The sequence below is a fragment of the Misgurnus anguillicaudatus genome, chromosome 15 (assembly GCF_027580225.2).
Source record: "Misgurnus anguillicaudatus chromosome 15, ASM2758022v2, whole genome shotgun sequence".
Taxonomy (NCBI): Eukaryota; Metazoa; Chordata; class Actinopteri; order Cypriniformes; family Cobitidae; genus Misgurnus; species Misgurnus anguillicaudatus.
Window position 1 is genome coordinate 11,355,225 of NC_073351.2, and position 20,435 is coordinate 11,375,659.

Sequence of the window (20,435 nt, forward strand, 5' to 3'; positions counted from 1 at the left end):
CGCATTCAGGTCCGAGCAAGAGTCCAAGATGCGCGCATTCAGGTCCGAGCAAGAGTCCAAGATGCGCGCATTCAGGTCCGAGCAAGAGTCCAAGATGCGCGCATTCAGGTCCGAGCAAGAGTCCAAGATGCGCGCATTCAGGTCCGAGCAAGAGTCCAAGACGCGCGCACTCAGGTCCGAGCAAGAGTCCAAGACGCGCACACTCAGGTCCGAGCAAGAGTCCAAGACACGCACATTCAGGTCCGAGCAAGAGTCCAAGACACGCACATTCAGGTCCGAGCAAGAGTCCAAGACACGCACACTCAGGTCCGAGCAAGAGTCCAAGACACGCACATTCAGGTCCGAGCAAGAGTCCAAGACACGCACACTCAGGTCCGAGCAAGAGTCCAAGACACGCACATTCAGGTCCGGGCAAGAGTCCAAGATGCGCGCATTCAGGTCTGAGCAAGAGTCCAAGATGCGCGCATTCAGGTCTGAGCAAGAGTCCAAGATGCGCGCATTCAGGTCTGAGCAAGAGTCCAAGATGCGCGCATTCAGGTCTGAGCAAGAGTCCAAGATGCGCGCATTCAGGTCCGAGCAAGAGTCCAAGATGCGCGCATTCAGGTCCGAGCAAGAGTCCAAGATGCGCGCATTCAGGTCCGAGCAAGAGTCCAAGACGCGCACATTCAGGTCCTAACAAGAGTCCAAGATGCGCACATTCAGGTCCGAGCAAGAGTCCAAGACACGCACATTCAGGTCCGAGCAAGAGTCCAAGATGCGCGCATTCAGGTCCGAGCAAGAGTCCAAGACACACACACACAGGTCAGAGCAAGAGTCCAAGACACGCACATTCAGGTCCTAGCAAGAGTCCAAGATGCGCCCATTCAGGTCCGAGCACGAGTCCAAGATGCGCGCATTCAGGTCCGAGCAAGAGTCCAAGATGCGCGCATTCAGGTCCGAGCAAGAGTCCAAGATGCGCGCATTCAGGTCCGAGCAAGAGTCCAAGACACGCACATTCAGGTCCGAGCAAGAGTCCAAGATGTGCGCATTCAGTTCCGAGCAAGTGTCCAAGATGCGCACATTCAGGTCCGAGCAAGAGTCCAAGACGCGAGCTTTGAGTCCATGTGCATGTGAGAAGAAATGTGCGTGCATTACAAGCTATCTCGCGCAAAGTAAAGCCCACAAACCCTCTCATGCGAGAAAAAGCACGCAATGCGCATGTTAATGTGACACTTTGATGATAATAATAATAACTACCGCCAACTATCATCATGAAAGCCCACTATAAGCGATATGTCTGACGATTGTCAATATACAATACTATCGTCTATCGGCAAAACCCTAATGGGAGCTGGAAAATTAGCATATTTTCAAAAAAAGTGAAGTGTCCCTTTAAGATTTTGGCAGTTTTGGAAGGAGTAATAGTTGTGTTGCCAAGTTGAATGGATAGGTGGTGCTATATCTTGGGTTGTGCCAGAAATACAAGCAGGTCTGTCTTCGTTATGTTCAATAGGAGGTGGTGTTTCTTCATCCAAGCCGAGATGTGCTGTAATGCTTGCTGCTATGGTGGGATCGTCTGGGTGAAATTGGAAGAAGATCTGGGTGTCATAAGCATAGCAGTGATAGGAGAAGCCATGTGCCTGTATGATGGCTCCTAAGGATGATGTGTAGATAGAGAAAATAACTCTGGACCAAGCACTGATCCCTGAGGGACCCCATGCAGTCACCATCTGGTGAGCTGTAGACAGCGCACCCCTCCACGACACCCTTAAGGATCTATCGAAGAGATAAGATTTGAACCATTGGAGAGGAGTACCTGTGATCCCTAGCGGTGATAGGGTTGCTAGTAGGATCTGATGATTGACTGTGTCAAAAGCAGGTCTAGCAGAATCAGAACCAAGGATTTGGATTCTGCCTTAGCTAGTCATAATGCTTCCATGACCAATAGCAGTGCCATTTTGGTGGACTGGTTGCATTTAAAGCCTGACTGCTTGTCATCTATTAGGTCGTTCAGAGACAGAGAGAAGAGAGAAGTTTAGTAACTTCAGTGTCAGTCAGCAAAGAGAAAGTGGAGAAATGGATGTTGAATGTAAATGTAGTGTGTTCTGAGGTTTGTGGTGAAGAAAATTGGTTGTTCATGCTGTTTTGTTGGTAAGAAAGTTTGCAAAGTCATCAGCTGACAACGAGGAAGTGGTTGGAGGAGGAGGAGGGGGACAGAGGAGTGAGTTGAAAGTTTTGAACAGCTGCTTTGTGTTAGGTGTGTTAATTACCTTGGTGGTAAAGTAGAATATTTTGGCTGTAGTGACAGTAACAGAGAAAGAAGAGAGAAATGACTGGTAGTGACAGAGGTCGGTCAGATTGTAGACTTGTGCCATTTCCTTACAGCAGCCCTAAGTATAGTCAGACACAACCAGGGGCAAGAGGGAGTAGCACGAGCTGGTCTGGACTATATTTCTGATCTGTAGATGGCAGCATTGGCACACAATTCATACAGTAAATCACTATCCATATATTTTTGTTTACTTCAGGTAAAGCAACGATTTTTCAGGTGTACGTTTTTGCTATTACTAATGCACATTACTAAAAACAAAAATAAAAATAATAATAATAATAACCAACACTCAAAAGGTAGATTTAAATGTAAATTTAAGCGATAAATATTCAGTAAACAAGGCTGCTTGTTTCATGATCTGCTCCCACACGCAGACCAAAACTATGAAATGAAAGTAAGCTGAAGAGTAGTAAAGTATGTTTATAACTCGACCTGCAGAGGGAGTGCAGTGTAAATCGATAGGAGGGGCTATCTCACATCGGCCGACAGTTGTTCCAAAAGGACACAGAGGAGGAAAAGCAACAGTACTGATAGGGAGCCAAGTGTGGACCGACCTGTAAAGATATTATTCTATAAAGAAAACGCCGAGGATCTTCTATTACTCATATATAATTCTGATATTACATACATTTAAATTACTTACGACCGTAATAATAGTACGTTGTCGGGATACTGTTGAATGAAGAGAGCGTGCAGAGGTTTCGAGAAGAAGCGGTGGAAGCAGGAGGCGCGCGCCGCTGTGGGGCTGATGCGCGCGGCCTGTCCGTCAGCAGCGGCCCGCCATGGCGGAGACCAAGATCATCTATCATCTCGATGACCAGGAGACTCCCTATCTCATCAAACTACCCATACCAGCCGAAAGCGTCACCCTCGCCGACTTCAAGAATGTCATTAATAAACCCAACTACAAATTTTTCTTCAAATCCATGGACGATGATTTCGGGTAAGGCGCAATATTCGTATTAAAATACAAAACAGTCCTTTGTATATCGTCCGTTGCTCGTGTCAGTGAGGAGGATCGTTACTTCAGAGAGACACTTTTTAATAACCGCTGTTTTTGGTCATTTATCACGTTTTTCCTTAGACAACAATGTAATAGCTTATATTTCGAGTCGTTTTATAATAACCAGGTAAGAAACCTTAGTGCTATTGTGTAATCAGTGGTCTTTATATACAGATCTAAAGGCTTTGTTAATGGGAGGAGGATTGCCGTTCAAAGTCTGAAGCATTCAGTTTTTAGGGCATACAAGACACCTGCTTTCATGACAGATCAGGTGTGAACCTATAAACCAGGTTAACTTTTACGTAATACTGCCTCTTTCTTTCAAATATTTCACGTTAATGTAATAACAATTACAGTGAGTGATTACATTATACATTGTTATTACTCTACTTACAGTAATCAGGTAATTACACTGTAACATCATCATTGTGAATCTGTCAGGTTCAGTAACTAGTTAGGTATGAATTAATTTTCCATGGTTCAGAGAGTTATGGGAAACATGGAAAATCCCAAGATCAACACTAATACTCATTAATTCATCCCTGTTTAAATACCCTAACCCAATTCATGCTACCCAATATTATTTTATACTATTTAAAAGCACAATGTTCGGTGTTGAGATGCAAAGGAACTATTCACGGGTCATGGAATTTCTGGAATATCATGGAATATTCAAAGGTCTTTTCCAGACATTGAAAGTCATGGAATGTCAGAGATTTTTGTTTGTTGCTTTAAATTTTAGTTTCCATTCATCAAAATTTAATCCGCTTGTTAACTTGTGACATAAGGAATGCCATTTCCGGGTCCTACAATTTAAACAGCTGTTTATTGGCACTGTTTATTCATTTCACGCATTTAAGCTACATTTTTATAAACTCACAGTGTACACTACATTATCCAGGCTCACAGGACATAGGTCATGGAAATTCAGCTTTTTAGTCAGTGAAAGTTAGGGAAAATTTGACATTTGAGTGGGAACCCTGTTGCATTCAAGATTTACGTTTTAATGTGAGCTCCGTGGAAATCGGAACACATGACTTTTGCGTTGCTTACGCAGTGCTTTACCAGCCAAGCCACACAATAAGTCAAAAGTCATTATGTCCCCAGTTATATCATAGTCTTTCCCAAGTTTATGAGAGGTGAAGTGCACTTTAGTGCTGTATTGCACCGCCCAAAGCAATAGGCCGAGGTCTGGAATGCCGACTTGGAAACAACGGAGCGCACCAGATTTTCACAGTCACTGTTAACCCACAAAGAACAGTGTCATATTTCTTAGTTCAAGTCCATGTGATCTGCTTTTGTTTGCTTTTGTCGGCATGCCAGAGGGCTCTTCTTTAGAAGCCAAGCTACACAAACCCATCCGACACCTGCAAAACAGGACCCTCCTGGCACATTTTCTTCTTCTGTCCACGTTGCTTGTTTGTATCTGTGTACTGTCCAAACCAGCTTGTCAAGGTGAGCAGCAGCCAACCATTGTTCAATGTCGTGTGGTATAATCACGTCCAGACTCTTCACCACCAGGCCGTGATATAAAACAGATCTGCTTGATCTCTGCCCGTTACGCTGAGTGTGATTCCAAATCAAAACATTGGCATCTCAGTGACCTGGAACAACAGGCTGGTTAGTTGCAGATTAGTGATTGTGATATTGAGTTACGTGGATATGTTATGATTATATCAGATTATATCAAATTATTATTGAGGTATCATTCTGAAAATCATTTTACGTATCACAGTATCTAATGTTGTGGTGGTGTTGTAATGATAATGTATCTTTATCAATGAGTTAGATTTCTTCCTTCATGCATGCATGGTGTATCTTTCTTGCTCACAACCGCACACATCCTCTGCTTCATGCTCCAATGAGAGGTGTAATTTGTTATCAGGGATGCCAGATTTGGACCTTTATGCTTTCAAGCTACTTTTAACCCACTCACACAGCAATGCACTTCTTGTGGTGACTTCATCGCGTGTCAGGAATGTGTTGCGACACTGGGGCTCACATCATGTAGTATGACAACATGAAGATGATCTTGCAAATGTATCACGGATGAGATCAGACTGTAGTATCAAAATGAATATATTTATGTCTTGAGCTCGGTACACCCCAAGCCGACGGTCGGCAGTCTGGCAGGTTTTCAGCGTCATCTGATTAATATTGCAACATCTGTATATTTGAAGAGTTTCGTTGCAAAACGAGATAACCACCGTTTTTTTTAATTGTTCAGAAATCTCGTTTTTTTTGGTTGTGCATTCCAATTAATTTCAATGCAACTGCAGTTGGTTTGTTTTGATTTAAACCTTCATAACTTAAAAAATACAGCTAAGTAGCACCATAAAACAAAATAATAACATGATAACATAATAATAAACATGTTTTGACAAAAATGTTAAAAAATTGATTTATCTCGTTTTGCAACGAAATTCTTCATTTGTAGATTTAATACATCTGATGCTGCGAAGACTATTACATGTAACAAAAAAAAACATATTCATGTCAGATACCTTAATAATGTTACGAAAGCTCACTGATGTCAGTCATGTAGATAATGTTATGTTTGCGACTGTTTTTCCAGTTTTAAAGGTGCAGTGTGTACATTTGAGTGAAATCTAGTGGTGAGGTTGCGTATTGCAACCAATGGCTCAGTTATCTGCTCACCAATCGCATTTAAAACGCATAGAGAAGCTACGGTAGCCACCACCAGACAAACATGTCATCTTCGGAGACAGCTTCGTAAAAAAGTTTGTCCGTTAAAGGCTTCTGTAGAAACCTGGTGGCACAAAATGGCGACTTCCATGTTAGGGGACCCTCGGTATGTAGATAAAAATGTTTCATTCTAAGGTAATAAAAACATGAGGGTTCGTTATAAAAGGTCTTTATACACCCCTAGTTTTGTATATTATTTTGCATTTCTGTCAAGAGATCCTTCTAAAAATTACACACTGCCAATGATTATCCTAAATCTTTGCGTGCATTCACAAACATACCATAAAGATCCCGTAAAGACAAGTGATGTATAAGTTTTGCACTTGGTAGGTTATTCCACAGCGTCTGAAGTCTGCTAATTATCCGTGATTTTTCTCCCTCGGGAAACCACGCGCATGGATTTGTTGATTTGTGTTTATGACAAGATCATAAGGAGTGCGTGATGCGTTGTTCTGTCATGCTGGTGAATGATCATGGCTTTAGTGCTGGGCAAAAAAATAGATTTTTCGATTAATCTTTTTTTTTTTTTGGTCGATTCAAAATCGATTCTCAAAGAGCAGAATCTATTTTTTTTTAATATTTATTTCCGTAAACATTGAACGTAAGATTAACGTTAATCTAATTACTAGTCTTCTCCACTAGATGTCAGCCTCTTTTTTGCCTTGCGCGATGTTACCAAGGAGCGAGAGGCGAGCCTGTCATTCATTCATTCAGTGCTTAAAATGGCGGTTTCAGGTGCTTCATCGACGTTGATGCCACCTTCACATAAAAAGTCAGAGGTATGGAAGCATTTTAGATTTTGCAAACAAGACGACGGCGATAGTGTTGTGGCTTTTAATTTCTTTTTATTAATTACCCACCTGTTAACTGCTGTTCACTGTTCTTTTTTAATTCATATAGTATTTGTATTAATAAATCTCTATTCATTGAGTTGAATTGAGAATCGAGTATAAAAACCAACCAGAGAACCAGAATCGAAAATTGAATCGAGAATCGAAATCGAATCGATGGCTTGTGAATCGAAATCGAATCGATCTGAAACATCTGAATCGATACCCAGCCCTAGTGCTGATAGTGACGACCTCCCTGATCTCTGCTATAGTCCAGTTTGCCGACATTTCTTTAGTTGAGAATGTTGATTGCGTTTAAAGGAATAGTCTACTCATTTTCAATATTAAAATATGTTATTACCTTAACTAAGAATTGTTGATACATTCCTCTATCATCTGTGTGCGTGCACGTAAGCGCTGGAGCGCGCTGTGACGCTTCGATAGCATTTAGCTTAGCCCCATTCATTCAATGGTACCATTTAGAGATAAAGTTAGAAGTGACCAAACACATCAACGTTTTTCCTATTTAAGACGAGTAGTTATACGAGCAAGTTTGGTGGTACAAAATAAAACGTAGCGCTTTTCTAAGCGGATTTAAAAGAGGAACTATATTTTATGGCGTGCTAGCACTTTTGTGAGTACTTCGACTCGGCTCAGTAACACCCTCCCTCTCCCATTATGAGAGTGAGAAGGGGAGCGGACTTTTCAGGCGAGTCGAAGTACTCCCAAAAGTGCTATTACACCATAAAATATAGTTCCTCTTTTAAATCCGCTTAGAAAAGCGCTACGTTTTATTTTGTACCACCAAACTTGCTCGTATAACTACTCGTCTTAAATAGGAAAAACGTTGATGTGTTTGGTCACTTCTAACTTTATCTCTAAATGGTACCATTGAATGAATGGGGCTAAGCTAAATGCTATCGAAGCCTCGCAGCGCGCTCCAGCGCTTACGTGCACGCACACAGATGATAGAGGAATGTATCAACAATTCTTAGTTAAGGTAATAACATATTTTAATATTGAAAATGAGTAGACTATTCCTTTAAGTCCCTGTGTCAAAGAGCTGAACCATAACATGACACACGCGTCCTCACGGCGGCACGCCTCTTACGGCATTGTTTCTGCGTCTTGTTTACACAAAATGCTTTTTGTGAATGTTACGGCAAAGGTCCTCTTTACGGGACTTGTTTGCATTCACACAGAAGCCTCTGCGCCAATTTTACGGAGATTTTCTGGGACCAGAAGTGCTGTGTGAATGGGGTTATAGACTTAGTATAGGAATATAAAGAGTATGATGATAATGTTCACACTGTGTGTGCATGTGTGTTTCTGTCAGCTTCTCTCTTGGGTCTCTCTTATAACAGCTGCAGGGCCAGGAAGGTCATTAGCACCGTGATTATCATTATAGTAGACTCGCACCCATACAGTCATTTCACAGACAGATGGAGGATCTTGACACAGAAAAGCAGGACATTGGTGAAACACTGTTAGAGATGGATATTTGGAGACTAGTGAGTTGGACAGCATACAATCACTCTTGGCATACTGCATCATCTGCTTTTTAAGAGTTTGCGGCGGATTGTGTTGATGGACAGATTGTGTGAGAGAGATAATGTGTGTGTGTGGCATCAAGAAGATGGTTTGTGAGTAACATACAGTATTTAATCTCTTTCAAGGTGTTTGTGATTTCCAAGATTTGTCAGTCTGGCAAACCTGAGCATTTTTCCTCACATGCTGACTTGTTATATCTGAGACTGACCTACTTTCCATGCTTTATTTTTTGTCTTGTCCTCTCCCTGCTGTTTGTGAAGGGTACAGCTTTTCAAGTGTGTTGAAAAGTATTAGCATATTTTATGTGTGTGCTTTTTCCAGGTTATAGCATTTTTGATGGGTCTCTGTGGATCTCATTTTATGACGGTCTTAGGCCTTGGCCTGACTGTGTCTCAGAGCACTTTGGGATTGCTTACACGTACATCCCTCTTTTTTATCTTCTTTTATATTCTCTCTCTCTTCTATTTTCTAGACTAAATCTAATTAGCTCAGACTATGAAGAAGGAAGATCTCTTCATTAGAGATCAGCTTTGCTTACAAATCAATGGTTCCTGTCTACACACAGCAGTCGTCTGCACACAATGTCCCATTTTCACTGAGCTAGCACACTGTGCGTGTGCAAATATTTGTGTATTTTTATGTTTTGTGGCTATGGTAAAGAGATGGAGAGAAGACATGCAGACAAGAGGAACAAAATAAAGAAATGAGAGCTGATGTACTGTGAAGAAGTTAAATGAAGGAGATTTTTAACCTGCACAAAATTAGGTAAGGGATAATGTATAGGCAGCCGGTTGTCATCACGAAATTAACCCCTTTAGTGTGATACAAACCCATTTGCTTTGCGTCAGGTTCTGATCACACTGTCGGAGCTTGTTTTGCAAAAACAACTAGTTACCTGTACATTATCGTTATTACACGGCTATTTACCTCATAAGTAAGGTAAGGAACATTAAATATTGATTTGAAATATTTTATTTGCTCATTTTTAACGAAGGCATTCTTTCCGTGAAGAAAACCCGTTTTAACTCTTTCGCCCCCAGCGTTAAATTTTTTTTCATGATTTTCACAAAAGTTTAATGCCTTCCAGAAAATTTTCTTCTTTAAATATATAAACATACAATATATGAAATGAAAGATCAAACCCTCTGCTTTCAAACAAAAAAGTTTCATCCTTCCTTCGATAGTTATCTTTTATCACCTTTCAGATATGGGTAGGTTTTAGGGCTGGGTATCGATTTGGATGTTCTAGATCGATTTGATTTCGATTCACAAGCTATATCAAATTGATTTGATTGCGATTCCTGGGGACGATTTTTGTACTCAATTCTCAATTCAACTCAATGAATATAGATTATATAGAATATTATATTATGTTATATTAGAATATAAAATTATTATACGAGCTATACACGCTGATAAATGAATGTCAGGAGCTTCACGTTGCTGTGGGAGCGCTCACTCATACAGTTTATTCACTGCATTGGTGGATCTGCTGTTTCCTGAATTTGTGAATGTCCTGTAAATATACTTGTAAAGCTGTGCAGACGTGCGCATGCGCAAGGCGGACGCTGGAAGAAAGTACGGTATACTGTACCTTTTTTGTCTGCTATGTTCCGGGCTTTGACGAACCCTGTTTGCGCGTAAAACATTACACAAAAGGAAAATGTTTTCATGCATTTGGATTCCGTCCGCATTATCCGCATCGCGAAAATCATAGGGCTCTACTTATAAATGAATAACTTGCCTCATCTTACTCCACTTTTTCAAGTCTAACCAAGCGTGCCGCACAAGCCCAAGGGACTTGAGACCAACTAAACTATTTAATTACACTTCAATAATTTTTTTCCGAAGCTGGTTTCTGTCATTTAGTGTAGTTTTTATCACGGTGATGTAATTTCAAGTGTTTGTTTTTAGTTAGTTATTTAATGCTATAAAAACGGTGGTGTCACTACATGATTGACAGCTGTGATATGCGTGTTCTGCGAGAGCGAGGGTAGGGCCTTGCTTTCGCGGCTTTACTTCTTGCTCACTACTGCGCAGGACTGGTCCCAAAATTGCTACTGCGCAGACTCAAGACCCAAGATGTCCGCACCGTATCAGGACACTGGTGGCTTCACTTTTCACCAATGGAAGAGAGAGAACAGGCGTCATCCATCTTTTTTTACAGTCTATGGGCTCTATCTTACACCCGGCGCAATGCAGCGCAATGCAGCGCAATGCGCGACGCAAGTGTCTTTCGCTAGTTTCCACCCTAATTTTCACGTTTAGCGCCGCGTTGTTTAAATAGCAAATGCATTTGCGCCCCCTTTGCGCCCATGGGCGTTCTGGTCTGAAAAACGAGGTGTGTTCAGGCGCATTGTTGGCGCGTTGCTATTTTGAGGCAACTAAAATAGACTACGCCATTGACCAACAAAAACCTGGTCTAAAGTCTAAAGTCAATGGCGCAATGTGTTTTATGTTATTTAAAGAGCGCATTAGTAATATGCGCCTATAAACGGGAGGACAACGCGGGTTTGCTTATCACAAAGTACATAAATGCGCAGCAGCACAAAAATGCTTTTAAATATGAAAGATTAAAGGATTGAATTTAAGAGATTATTATTGAGTCTCTTGGACATATTTATAAATGGGGACTGATTATGAGACGTTAGAAGGCGCAAAGAGCTGCTTTACCTGCAGCCTGATATGTAAACAAATGCGTCTGTTTTTAAATGTTTTTTTTAATGCTACCTCACGGATTTATTGTATATGATGACTCTGTACCTGTGGATATGGCGAGATGAGAAACATTTGTAAGTAATGCTTAAAAAAACTCTTTGCTAAAAAAAACGCTGTCCAAAGTGCTGAAACGTTAGGAGAGCCGTTTGTAATTTCTTTATCTCCTGTTTGTTACAAATAAAGTATATTTAGAGTACAAACCTTATCTTAGATACTTGTAAATTATTTTTTGATGATATTGGATAGCCATACATTTAAAGTAACACAGTCTCACCCCATGTCGTCAATATTTGACGACACTTGACCATTCGCAATTACAAGCCTGCTTTTTACTTCCATGACTAAAAGAAAACGGGTTTTAAAGGTTTTAATAAAAAAATAACAATTTCAATATAAGGGAAAAACAACACAATTATTTAACATTAATCTTAAACTGGGGATCTTCTTCCTCCGCTTAGTTTTTCAGTTTACAAAGTCCGTCATCTAAATAGGGATTAGACATAGCGCCAGCGCAGCTTGCTTTTAAAGGGAATGAGAGCTGTGACTCTCATTGGTTTACTGCACGTTACGCCCAAAATACTCCCATTACAATAGGACCTACCCTTTTCGACCATGCGCTCGGCGCAAAAACGATTTTTTCCGTCGTTAAATTAGCAAAAGTGGATTCGGACACGCCCATTTAGACGTTGCGCTGTGCGCTTTAGACAATGCGCTTAGATAGTTAAAATAGGGCCCTATGAGTCTAACTGACACTGTGATAAACCAAAAAGCAAATCGAATTGGACTGATAAAATGAATCGTTAGATTAATTGATGCATCGAAAAAATAATCGCTAGATTAATCGTTTAAAAAATAATTGTTTATCCCAGCCCTAGTCATGAACTCACCATTTGGTTTAATAATTTAATTATGGTGTAATATTAAACTATCTGTCAAAATAATTTGCAGCATCCAGGTTACCGTGTTTATTAGTTTTATGTGTTTTTATTTGTTAATAACAAACCTGCAAATGTCGCGACTGGCCAATCAGAATCAAGCATTCCAACGAGCCGTGTAATAAATAAAAGTAAGGTTTCATTGATCAGTTATGCTGAATAGCCGTGATATGTTTTGAATGTCATGCATGCTCAAGGAAAGCAAAATAATGCTGTTAAAATATAAGATGATGATGAAGCGTAGAAACATGGCGTATTAATACCGATTTGAACAGATCTGCAGTCCCAAGTGTTGATATATCAACATTTTTTAATAGCATTTATTATGAAAAACCATCTTTTTGTTCGGGTCCATTCAGTTATGTTGGATGGACTGATTATCGAAAAATAGTTATTATTACATAATTATGTAATATACCATCTGAAACATTTTGGTGTCAAATTTCAAGCAAAAATACCACAGTGAAAGATCATACCTCCTTTACCAAGCTGTAAAATCTGAAATATTACTTCAGGGAAGAGGTTTTCTGCTGTTATTTAGTTGAGGATTTCAGAAGGAAATGCTTCAGGAGAAGTGGGACCTCACGCTGTCAAAGGAATGAAGAGTGCAGAGAAGAGGAACAGAATGAGAGAAAGGAGGTGTGGAGCTCTCTGAGCTTATTATGTCACCATGCCTGCTGAGTTTTTAGCCCAAGTAGGATTAGAGACCGCGCTGTGGTACAATGTGAAATCCGTTCACTTAAAGCAACAAAGTGCTCAGATTGAAATGTACAGATAGATGTCAATCATAATACCCAATGCAGGACTCCAAACTGAGGCCTTTGTTTACATACTGTGGGATATAATCGGTTACTTATGCAAAGCACACTGGTTAAATAAAGATTTAGAGCATATTCTCTCTCTCTCTTTCTCTCTCTCTCTCTCTGTATGTGTGTGTTTTTTAAGTAGGGATGCACCGATATGGAAATTTTGGCTGATAACTCTTTATATTTGGGGGCCGATAACCGATATATAGGCCGATAAATATTCATATTATTTTCACAATGAAAAACTCCCAGGCCGCGGACATTTTGTATTTGCGCTAGACTAGCATACTCTTCTTAAGCCCGCAACATGTGTCATCTTCGTGCTATGTCACAGAAAGCACCAATCAATAATCCACATGGCCAGCAATGAGCAAGTGAAGTGGTTCAACAAACCAAAATAATCCATCATTTATCGGCTTTCATTTATCGGCCTAATTTTGCTATCAGACCGATAACCGATAATATTAAAAATAAGCAGTTATCGGCCGATAACGATATGTCGGCTGATATATCGTGCATCCCTAGTTTTAAGGACCAAGGCCAACAGGAGTAGGAGATTTATAACCTTTTCCTTTGGTCCATAACCAATTTTTTAGGTTGGTTATGGACACACATGACAGAGACAGAATGAAATGGATCTTGGTCTCTGACTCATCACTTCAACAGATGTGAATTCAGCACATACAATATCTGCTTAAGGATTTCATTAGATCAGCTTTGTCTAACAGGAAGAGAGAGAGAGCGAAAGAGAGGATGTACGACACAAATAAAGTCCTGAATGCGAGAGTTAATAAGTTAAGCTAAAGATTGATTTCAACATCTGTTTGAATTCATTTTATGTGAATTACATTTTCCTATTGCTGGTCTGGTGAAGAAGATGATGATCAGATAATAAAGTTTCATAGGATCTTTGGATGGATCTGAACTTAGAAATGAGCTATTGGTTGTTTTATTTATAGGATTGATGTCTTAACCTCACAGGGAGGTGTAGAAAGATACGAAATAGAGAGCGGGGGAACAGAACAGAATTGGGTCTTGCATATATAGAGAGTTATATATTTTATACATTAAATATTACATTTCTCAGACAGAGCTTTTATCTATATAGGCGGAGAACAATATATTAGACATATTTTTGGTAAATTAAGTGGTTACTTCCCAGGGCTGCATAAATCCAGCCAATGATATTCAAGCTTGCTGTTATGAGAAAGATGTGTGCAACATGCATCAGATGGATGGGTTTGCCATCTATTGAAAATAGATTAAATGAAATGTGGCAGCGAAGACTTTTTTGGTTACAGGAAGCAAGAGCATATTCTGCGATGCACATCATTTTTCTTCTGTAGCATAGCTTCATGGTTATATCACTACTGCTTTGGTCTGTGCTATGAGATGTGTGTGACTGAAGATAGCCGAGATTTATATTGCATGAATGCAATCTTGATTGCTCAATCGATTTTTATTATTAATAGATGTCTGAAAACCGGACGTGGTTTATCAGCCAGCTGTCTTTCACTCTCATCCTTTTGACAAAGGTTTCCATGGCGACAGGAGTCAGTCAGGGTCAGCACCTTTTGATGGAGCAGCTGGGAAGGGAGAGGGGCAGAGGGCGTGTGCAATGAATTTTATTTTATGGGTGTTTAAATTAACCTGTGTGGGTGTGAGGAGGCTTCTAAGGAAGCATCATTGTTATTGCTCATTGTTAGATTTGATCAAACTCATAACCTTCAGTGTTTAACCTCACACACTTTGTGCTAGCACCTTAAATAATTCATTAAAAGAAATACCTTACAATATGTATGATAAAACTGTTGAAAGAGGGATCCAAGTCTTATTTTGGGCCAGAGTCTGGGGTCATTATGACCAGGACTAGTAAGCAACCACTGAACTATTTAGCAATCCTTTGGCAACCATTTAGTATTGCATAGACATTAAGCACCACTCACGCTTTCTTCAGATTATGCTAAAATCTAGTTTAATTTTTTCATGTATTGTTGCTTTGTCATTTGTCTCAAAAGTTCATGTTATTTGTTTAACTTAATGAGTAAATCCAAATTTAAGGAGTTATTTGCAATGCTTCAGTGCATTCTATGTCTACACTAATCGTGTGTGTTTTCATTTAAAACTGCTCTTCATTCACATCGAGTAATGTTTACGTCTCTGAACTGCACAAGATTATGCCGTAAGACTTCATGCGTCATTTACATCATGCGTTTATTTATTTTATGCTTTTTGAAATGCTGCTTTAACATATCTTTAACTGAAACGACTGCGGTACACGGTCTTCCAGTGTCTAGCTTTAGGCTAAATGGGTCACACGGCTGTGTCATGACTAAAAACGCATTGTAGCTTTCAAAAAACTAACTTTTTACAATCCACACTACAACACGGAAACAGCATTTTCAAGTATTTTAATTTTTGTTGACAGAACATCAATATGGACAAAAGGCCAAATTGTAAAGAAAATATACGTTGTCGAACGAAAACATTTTAAGCCTGAAGTATAAAAATGTTGTTCATTCACATCAAGTAATGTTTACGTCACTGAAATGCACAAGATTATGCCATAAGACGCTTCTTAATGCGTCATTTACGTCACACGTTTATTTACTTTATGCTTCTTTGAAATGCTATCTTTAACATATCTTTAACCGAAACAACTGTGGTACACGGTCGTCCAGTGTCTAGCTTTAGGCTAAATGGGTCACACGGCTGTGTCACATGACTAAAAATGCAACGTAGCTTTAAAAAAAACTAAATTTTTACAATCCACACTACAACGCGGAAACAGCATTTTCAAATATCTTCATTTTTGTTGACAGAACATCAGTATGGACAAAAGGCGAGGAGTATAGTTAATTTTCTTTCGTGTACGTGAGCATACACGCACACTTGAACACACAGCCTTGCAAAGCAGTTTATTTGACTCGTACGTGTACACAGACGGGACATTTATTTGATTTCTGTTGTTTCATTGTATCTTTACAGTGTGGTGAAGGAAGAGATATCTGATGACAACGCCAAACTACCCTGCTTCAACGGACGTGTTGTGTCGTGGGTGAGTGACTGCACACATACAAAAAACCTAAACTTCCCTCATCTCAATTCTCCTTCTTGTGTTTCATTAACCTCAGAATGTAACAGTTCTCCACATCTTGGTTCTGGTGATATTGGTTTGTTTTAAGTGGCTCAGGTGTGAGGAAAGTGTGAATATCATTGAAGCCAGCAATGGGAGTGATCAGTCAGTCAAGCGTGTGTCTGTGTTTGGATGCGTTAAATTGACCGCAAGTGTTAAACGGTTAGCAAACATCTGCTCACATGCATTGGTTAGGATATTTTAATCTGTGTGTGTGTGTGTCTTGTGTGTTCAGGCTGAATGGAATTTCAATACCTTATTGTAGCTTTAAGATGGTAGGGTTGTTTTTTGGCATTTGTTGGAAGATTTTTGTCTGCTGAGTGTGTTAATGTTATTGGGTAATACGTCACTTATTTCTGTGATGTCTGTCAGTGGATATATGCTAAGAAGATGAACTTGGGATGGCAACATGAAATGAAAAAATTACTGTTTACTTTCTGTTGTTATTTATTTATAGCAGTGAAATGCATGTTACTAATTAATAGCTCTTTTTTGGTACAGCTTACTTTGGGGGGTTTTCCACTCAGTTGAGGTTAGCGAGCCGTAGGCTTGCCGCGATAGTCGGTAAAACGGTGATTACCGGTGCTTCAGCCTCTCACCGGTTAGATCACTTGCCCACCGCGACACCGTCTTTCACCGTCGTTTTAATATTTTCGTGTAATTAAATCATTTAGTTTCGTTAGAGAGAGCAAACACTAAGAACTGAATGTGTCTGCTGCCTGAATTCAGCGGAGCTGAACGCGCGTCACGTCACAGAGCAGCAGGTGTCAGATTTCATTTATTTCTGTCAGTCAGTGTGCGAGGCGAGCTGACCGACCAGACGATGGGTTTGTGACGCGCCGATTAACCGGTGGGAAAATTCTGTCACCGCGGCAACCCTAGCGAGTCGTACTGATACTAAAATGTGACGTGTAATTACCGTTCCATCATATGCTTTGTTGCTCCTGTGTTGTGCGTTTATATTGTGTTTACGATGATGTCACAGCAGTAGATGCGCGCGACTGTAACGATAAGTCTATAATCCCACCCCCTCAAAAGCAGAACTAAAGACCAAAAATAGAAGCATGTGAGAAGATTTTTCGCATTTCACTGCATACCAAAGTTGAAGTCTGGTTAACTTTGACCTGCGAATTCGTATCACGTGGAAATATGTGACCAGTAGAAAAACGCTATGTCACAGCGTTATCTTCCTCGCTACAGAAAAGCAATAATGGACGAAGCCAATGAACTTATATTGACGAAGCGCACCCCGCCCATATTCGCAGTATTGTCTGGAAAATATCTGCATGCTCAAACTCTAGTGTGACTGTTCCTTGAGACATAAAGGGATAGTTCACCCAAAAATGGAAATAATGTCATTAATGTCTCACCCTTATGTCGTTCCAAACTCGTAAAACCTCCGTTCATCTTCGTAACACAGTTTAAGATGTTTTATATTTAGTCCGAGAGCTTGTTGACCCTTCATTGAAAATCTATGTACGGTATACTGTCCATGTCCAGAAAGGTAATAAAAACATCATCAAAGTAGTCCATGTGACATCAGTGGGTCAGTTAGAATGTGTTGAAGCATCAAAAATACATTTTTGGACAAAAATAACAAAAATTGCGACTTTATTCAGCATAGTCTTCTCTTCCGCGTCTGTTGTGAAGTGCATGCGCAAGACTAAAGTCATGTGACTGCAGTGATGCAGATGACGTACGACACGGCTGACGTGTTATCTGGTGCACCCCAGATGTTTTGTTTTTATTGTGCGCCCGGGCTTCGTTTACAGTCTAAGGGAGACGCACGCTGTAAGTTTGAAAAAAAAACTTTACAAAAATGTCTGAGCATAACACGTCATACACGTCACTGCAGTCACGTGACTTTAGTCTGGACATGGACAGGATACCGTATGTAGATTTTAAAAGAAGGGTCAACAAGCTCTAGGACTAAATATAAAACATCTTAAACTGTGTACTGAAGATGAATGGAGGTCTTATGAGTTTGGAACGACATGAGGGTGAGTCATTAATGACATTATTTTCATCTTTGGGTGTTTCACCTGTGCATTTTAATCTTTTTTTTTCTTCACAATCTAATGTAATCCTGCCCCTAATTTCATTCTCGTTAAATATCATGTTTAAAATACATCACGTGACAGTCAAAATGGGTTATGAGTGCTGTTTCGCTTCAATAAAATAAAAAAACATACACCTGTACAAACACACACACACATCCAAAAGCAGAGGCATTGACTCTTGTGTGCCCTTTCAATGCACTTACATTCCACTGTATTATTTACAGTCGAGTGCACATGTAAGTAACATATTGTTGACTTTCCTATTAGTTGTATTTAACGGCCAATTGTATAAAGCTGCTGTATGTCAAAGCAGGAATACACATCACCTTCCTCTGAATCGCTCCATGCCAAACACATACACACACACACACACACACACACACACACCCACAACACACACACACACACACACACACACACACACACACACACACACACACCCTGCTCTGTTCAGCCAAGAGAAACACACAGATTTCTTCACATGGATTCGAGCGCACACACACGCATCGAGGTTATATTGCCAGATCCCTGTCTCTCAAATCCCCCATTCCATGGAGAAACACAAGGTGTGCTCTTTATCGCTGCTTTACTCCATGCCATCCTCAGATGCTCTTTTCCAACGCGCCGGCCAGGAGAGGCAGGGACCTGGGGCTAGAGAAATATGTGCGTCCTCTTACTGCCCCCGTTTCAGCAACTTTCCCATGCAGAGCCGAACCTGTGGAAGCATTCAGGCTGGGAGGGATTTGGCTCTGCTTGTCGTAGAACAAGCTGTAGTTGCAAGTCTCTTGCAAATGGGCCATCTAGTGGTCAGTGGCGGTACTGTGTCGCTTTGACCCTTTGTGTTAATACAGCTGCTTAAATACAAAATAATGTCCTTAACTACATTTCTTCCGTCTGTAGGTGTTGTTTTGAAAAAGTCACTTTCTGTATTTTTGCTGTGCCCTTTCTATTATAGTTCTGATTGGATTAACTAAGTGAAATCACAGGATGGGTAAAAACACTCCTGAAATATCCCATCCGTAACAAGAAGATTGAATCAGATTTTGGGTGGTGTTGGGAATCAAATTTGGCACATTGTGGCCAGTGTCACAGGACTGTTTCTCCAGCAGACATATGAATGATGTCTTTCGAAAAGACTTTAATGAGGGAGTTCATTGCATTTTGATTCATTTGTTTTTCTCCTTAGCTATTACATGCCCCCCTTGTGTCCTGAGTTTGTTTAAAAGGAAAACACCACAGTTTTTCAATATTTTAATATGTTCTTAACTCAACTTAGATTAATTAATACATACCTATCTTTTTTCAATGCGTGCACTTCATCTTTGTACGGCGAATCGGAATGTGTTGGCATTTGGCCTGGCCCCATTCGTTCCTTGGGATCCAGGCGGGGATGAATTTGGAGGCCGCGGAACACTTCCATGTTTTCCCTATTTGGAGACTGTTACATGAGTAGTTACACGAGTAAGTATGGTGGCACAAAATGACAAGTACTCATCTAACAGTCCTTAAATAGGGAAAACCTGGAAGTGTCCGGTGGCCCCCAAATTCATCCCTCCTTGGATCCCAAGGAATGAATGGGGCCAGGCCAAATGCTAACACGTTCACAACGCGCCGTGCAAAGATGAAGTGCACACATTAAAAAAGACAGGTATGTATTAATTTGTCTAAGTTGAGGTAAGAACATAGTAAAATATTGAAAAACGGTGGTGTTTTCCTTTAAACCATGAAGAAGACTTTTAGTCGGAAGGAGATTCACACCTTGTTTCATTTTGTTACGGGTATGTTTCTGGTTTAATGCTAGTTTGGCTCTGGCATGCTGTCGATTAGCACAGAAAATAGTTTTGACTCGTTTTTTAGTTTGTATGCATCCACAATGGAAGGCTCAGGCTGGGCATTGCACTGGGTGGGATAAACATTAATGCACACGGTTTTCAAGTACCACCACTTAAACATTATACATTTAAACATAAACAAGATGTACATTATTTTGTGTAAAAGAATTTATGCACTTTAACAAAGATACAAATTACAAATTTCTCTTTAAATGTCCAATAATGCCATATTTGCATTAGTAAAGCATATCTTTAACCTCATTGTTTATTGTATGATTTTTCTCTTTCTGTGCAGCTGGTGTCTGCAGACGGCTCTCATGGTTCTGACGGTGGCTCTGTATGCGCAGACGCTCAAGCCGAGCTGCCGCCCCCTCTGGAGAGGACAGGAGGCATTGGAGACTCTAGACCCCCTTCCTTCCAGTCAGTAACCTTACAGCTGCTCCTTACTGTATGTGTGTGTGTGTGTGTGTGATCTGTAAACCAGCAGACCAAAATAACTCATTGTTGGAGTATATTAGTAATTCAATGGTCTTTCTTTACTTACCAT

General features: G+C 40.2%; 1 protein-coding gene across 1 annotated transcript in view; it reads left to right on the plus strand.

Annotated features, from left to right (window-relative positions):
- Positions 1–2,795: 2,795 nt before the first annotated feature.
- dvl3b (dishevelled segment polarity protein 3b) overlaps positions 2,796–20,435 on the plus strand; it is a 31,739-nt gene continuing 14,099 nt past the window's right edge. Inside the window, exons 1-3 of the mRNA XM_055174259.2 lie at positions 2,796–3,254; positions 15,849–15,918; positions 20,184–20,308. Of these exons, the coding sequence (XP_055030234.1) occupies positions 3,094–3,254; positions 15,849–15,918; positions 20,184–20,308 (356 nt within the window). The 5' untranslated portion in view covers positions 2,796–3,093. The remainder of the gene's footprint in view (positions 3,255–15,848; positions 15,919–20,183; positions 20,309–20,435) is intronic.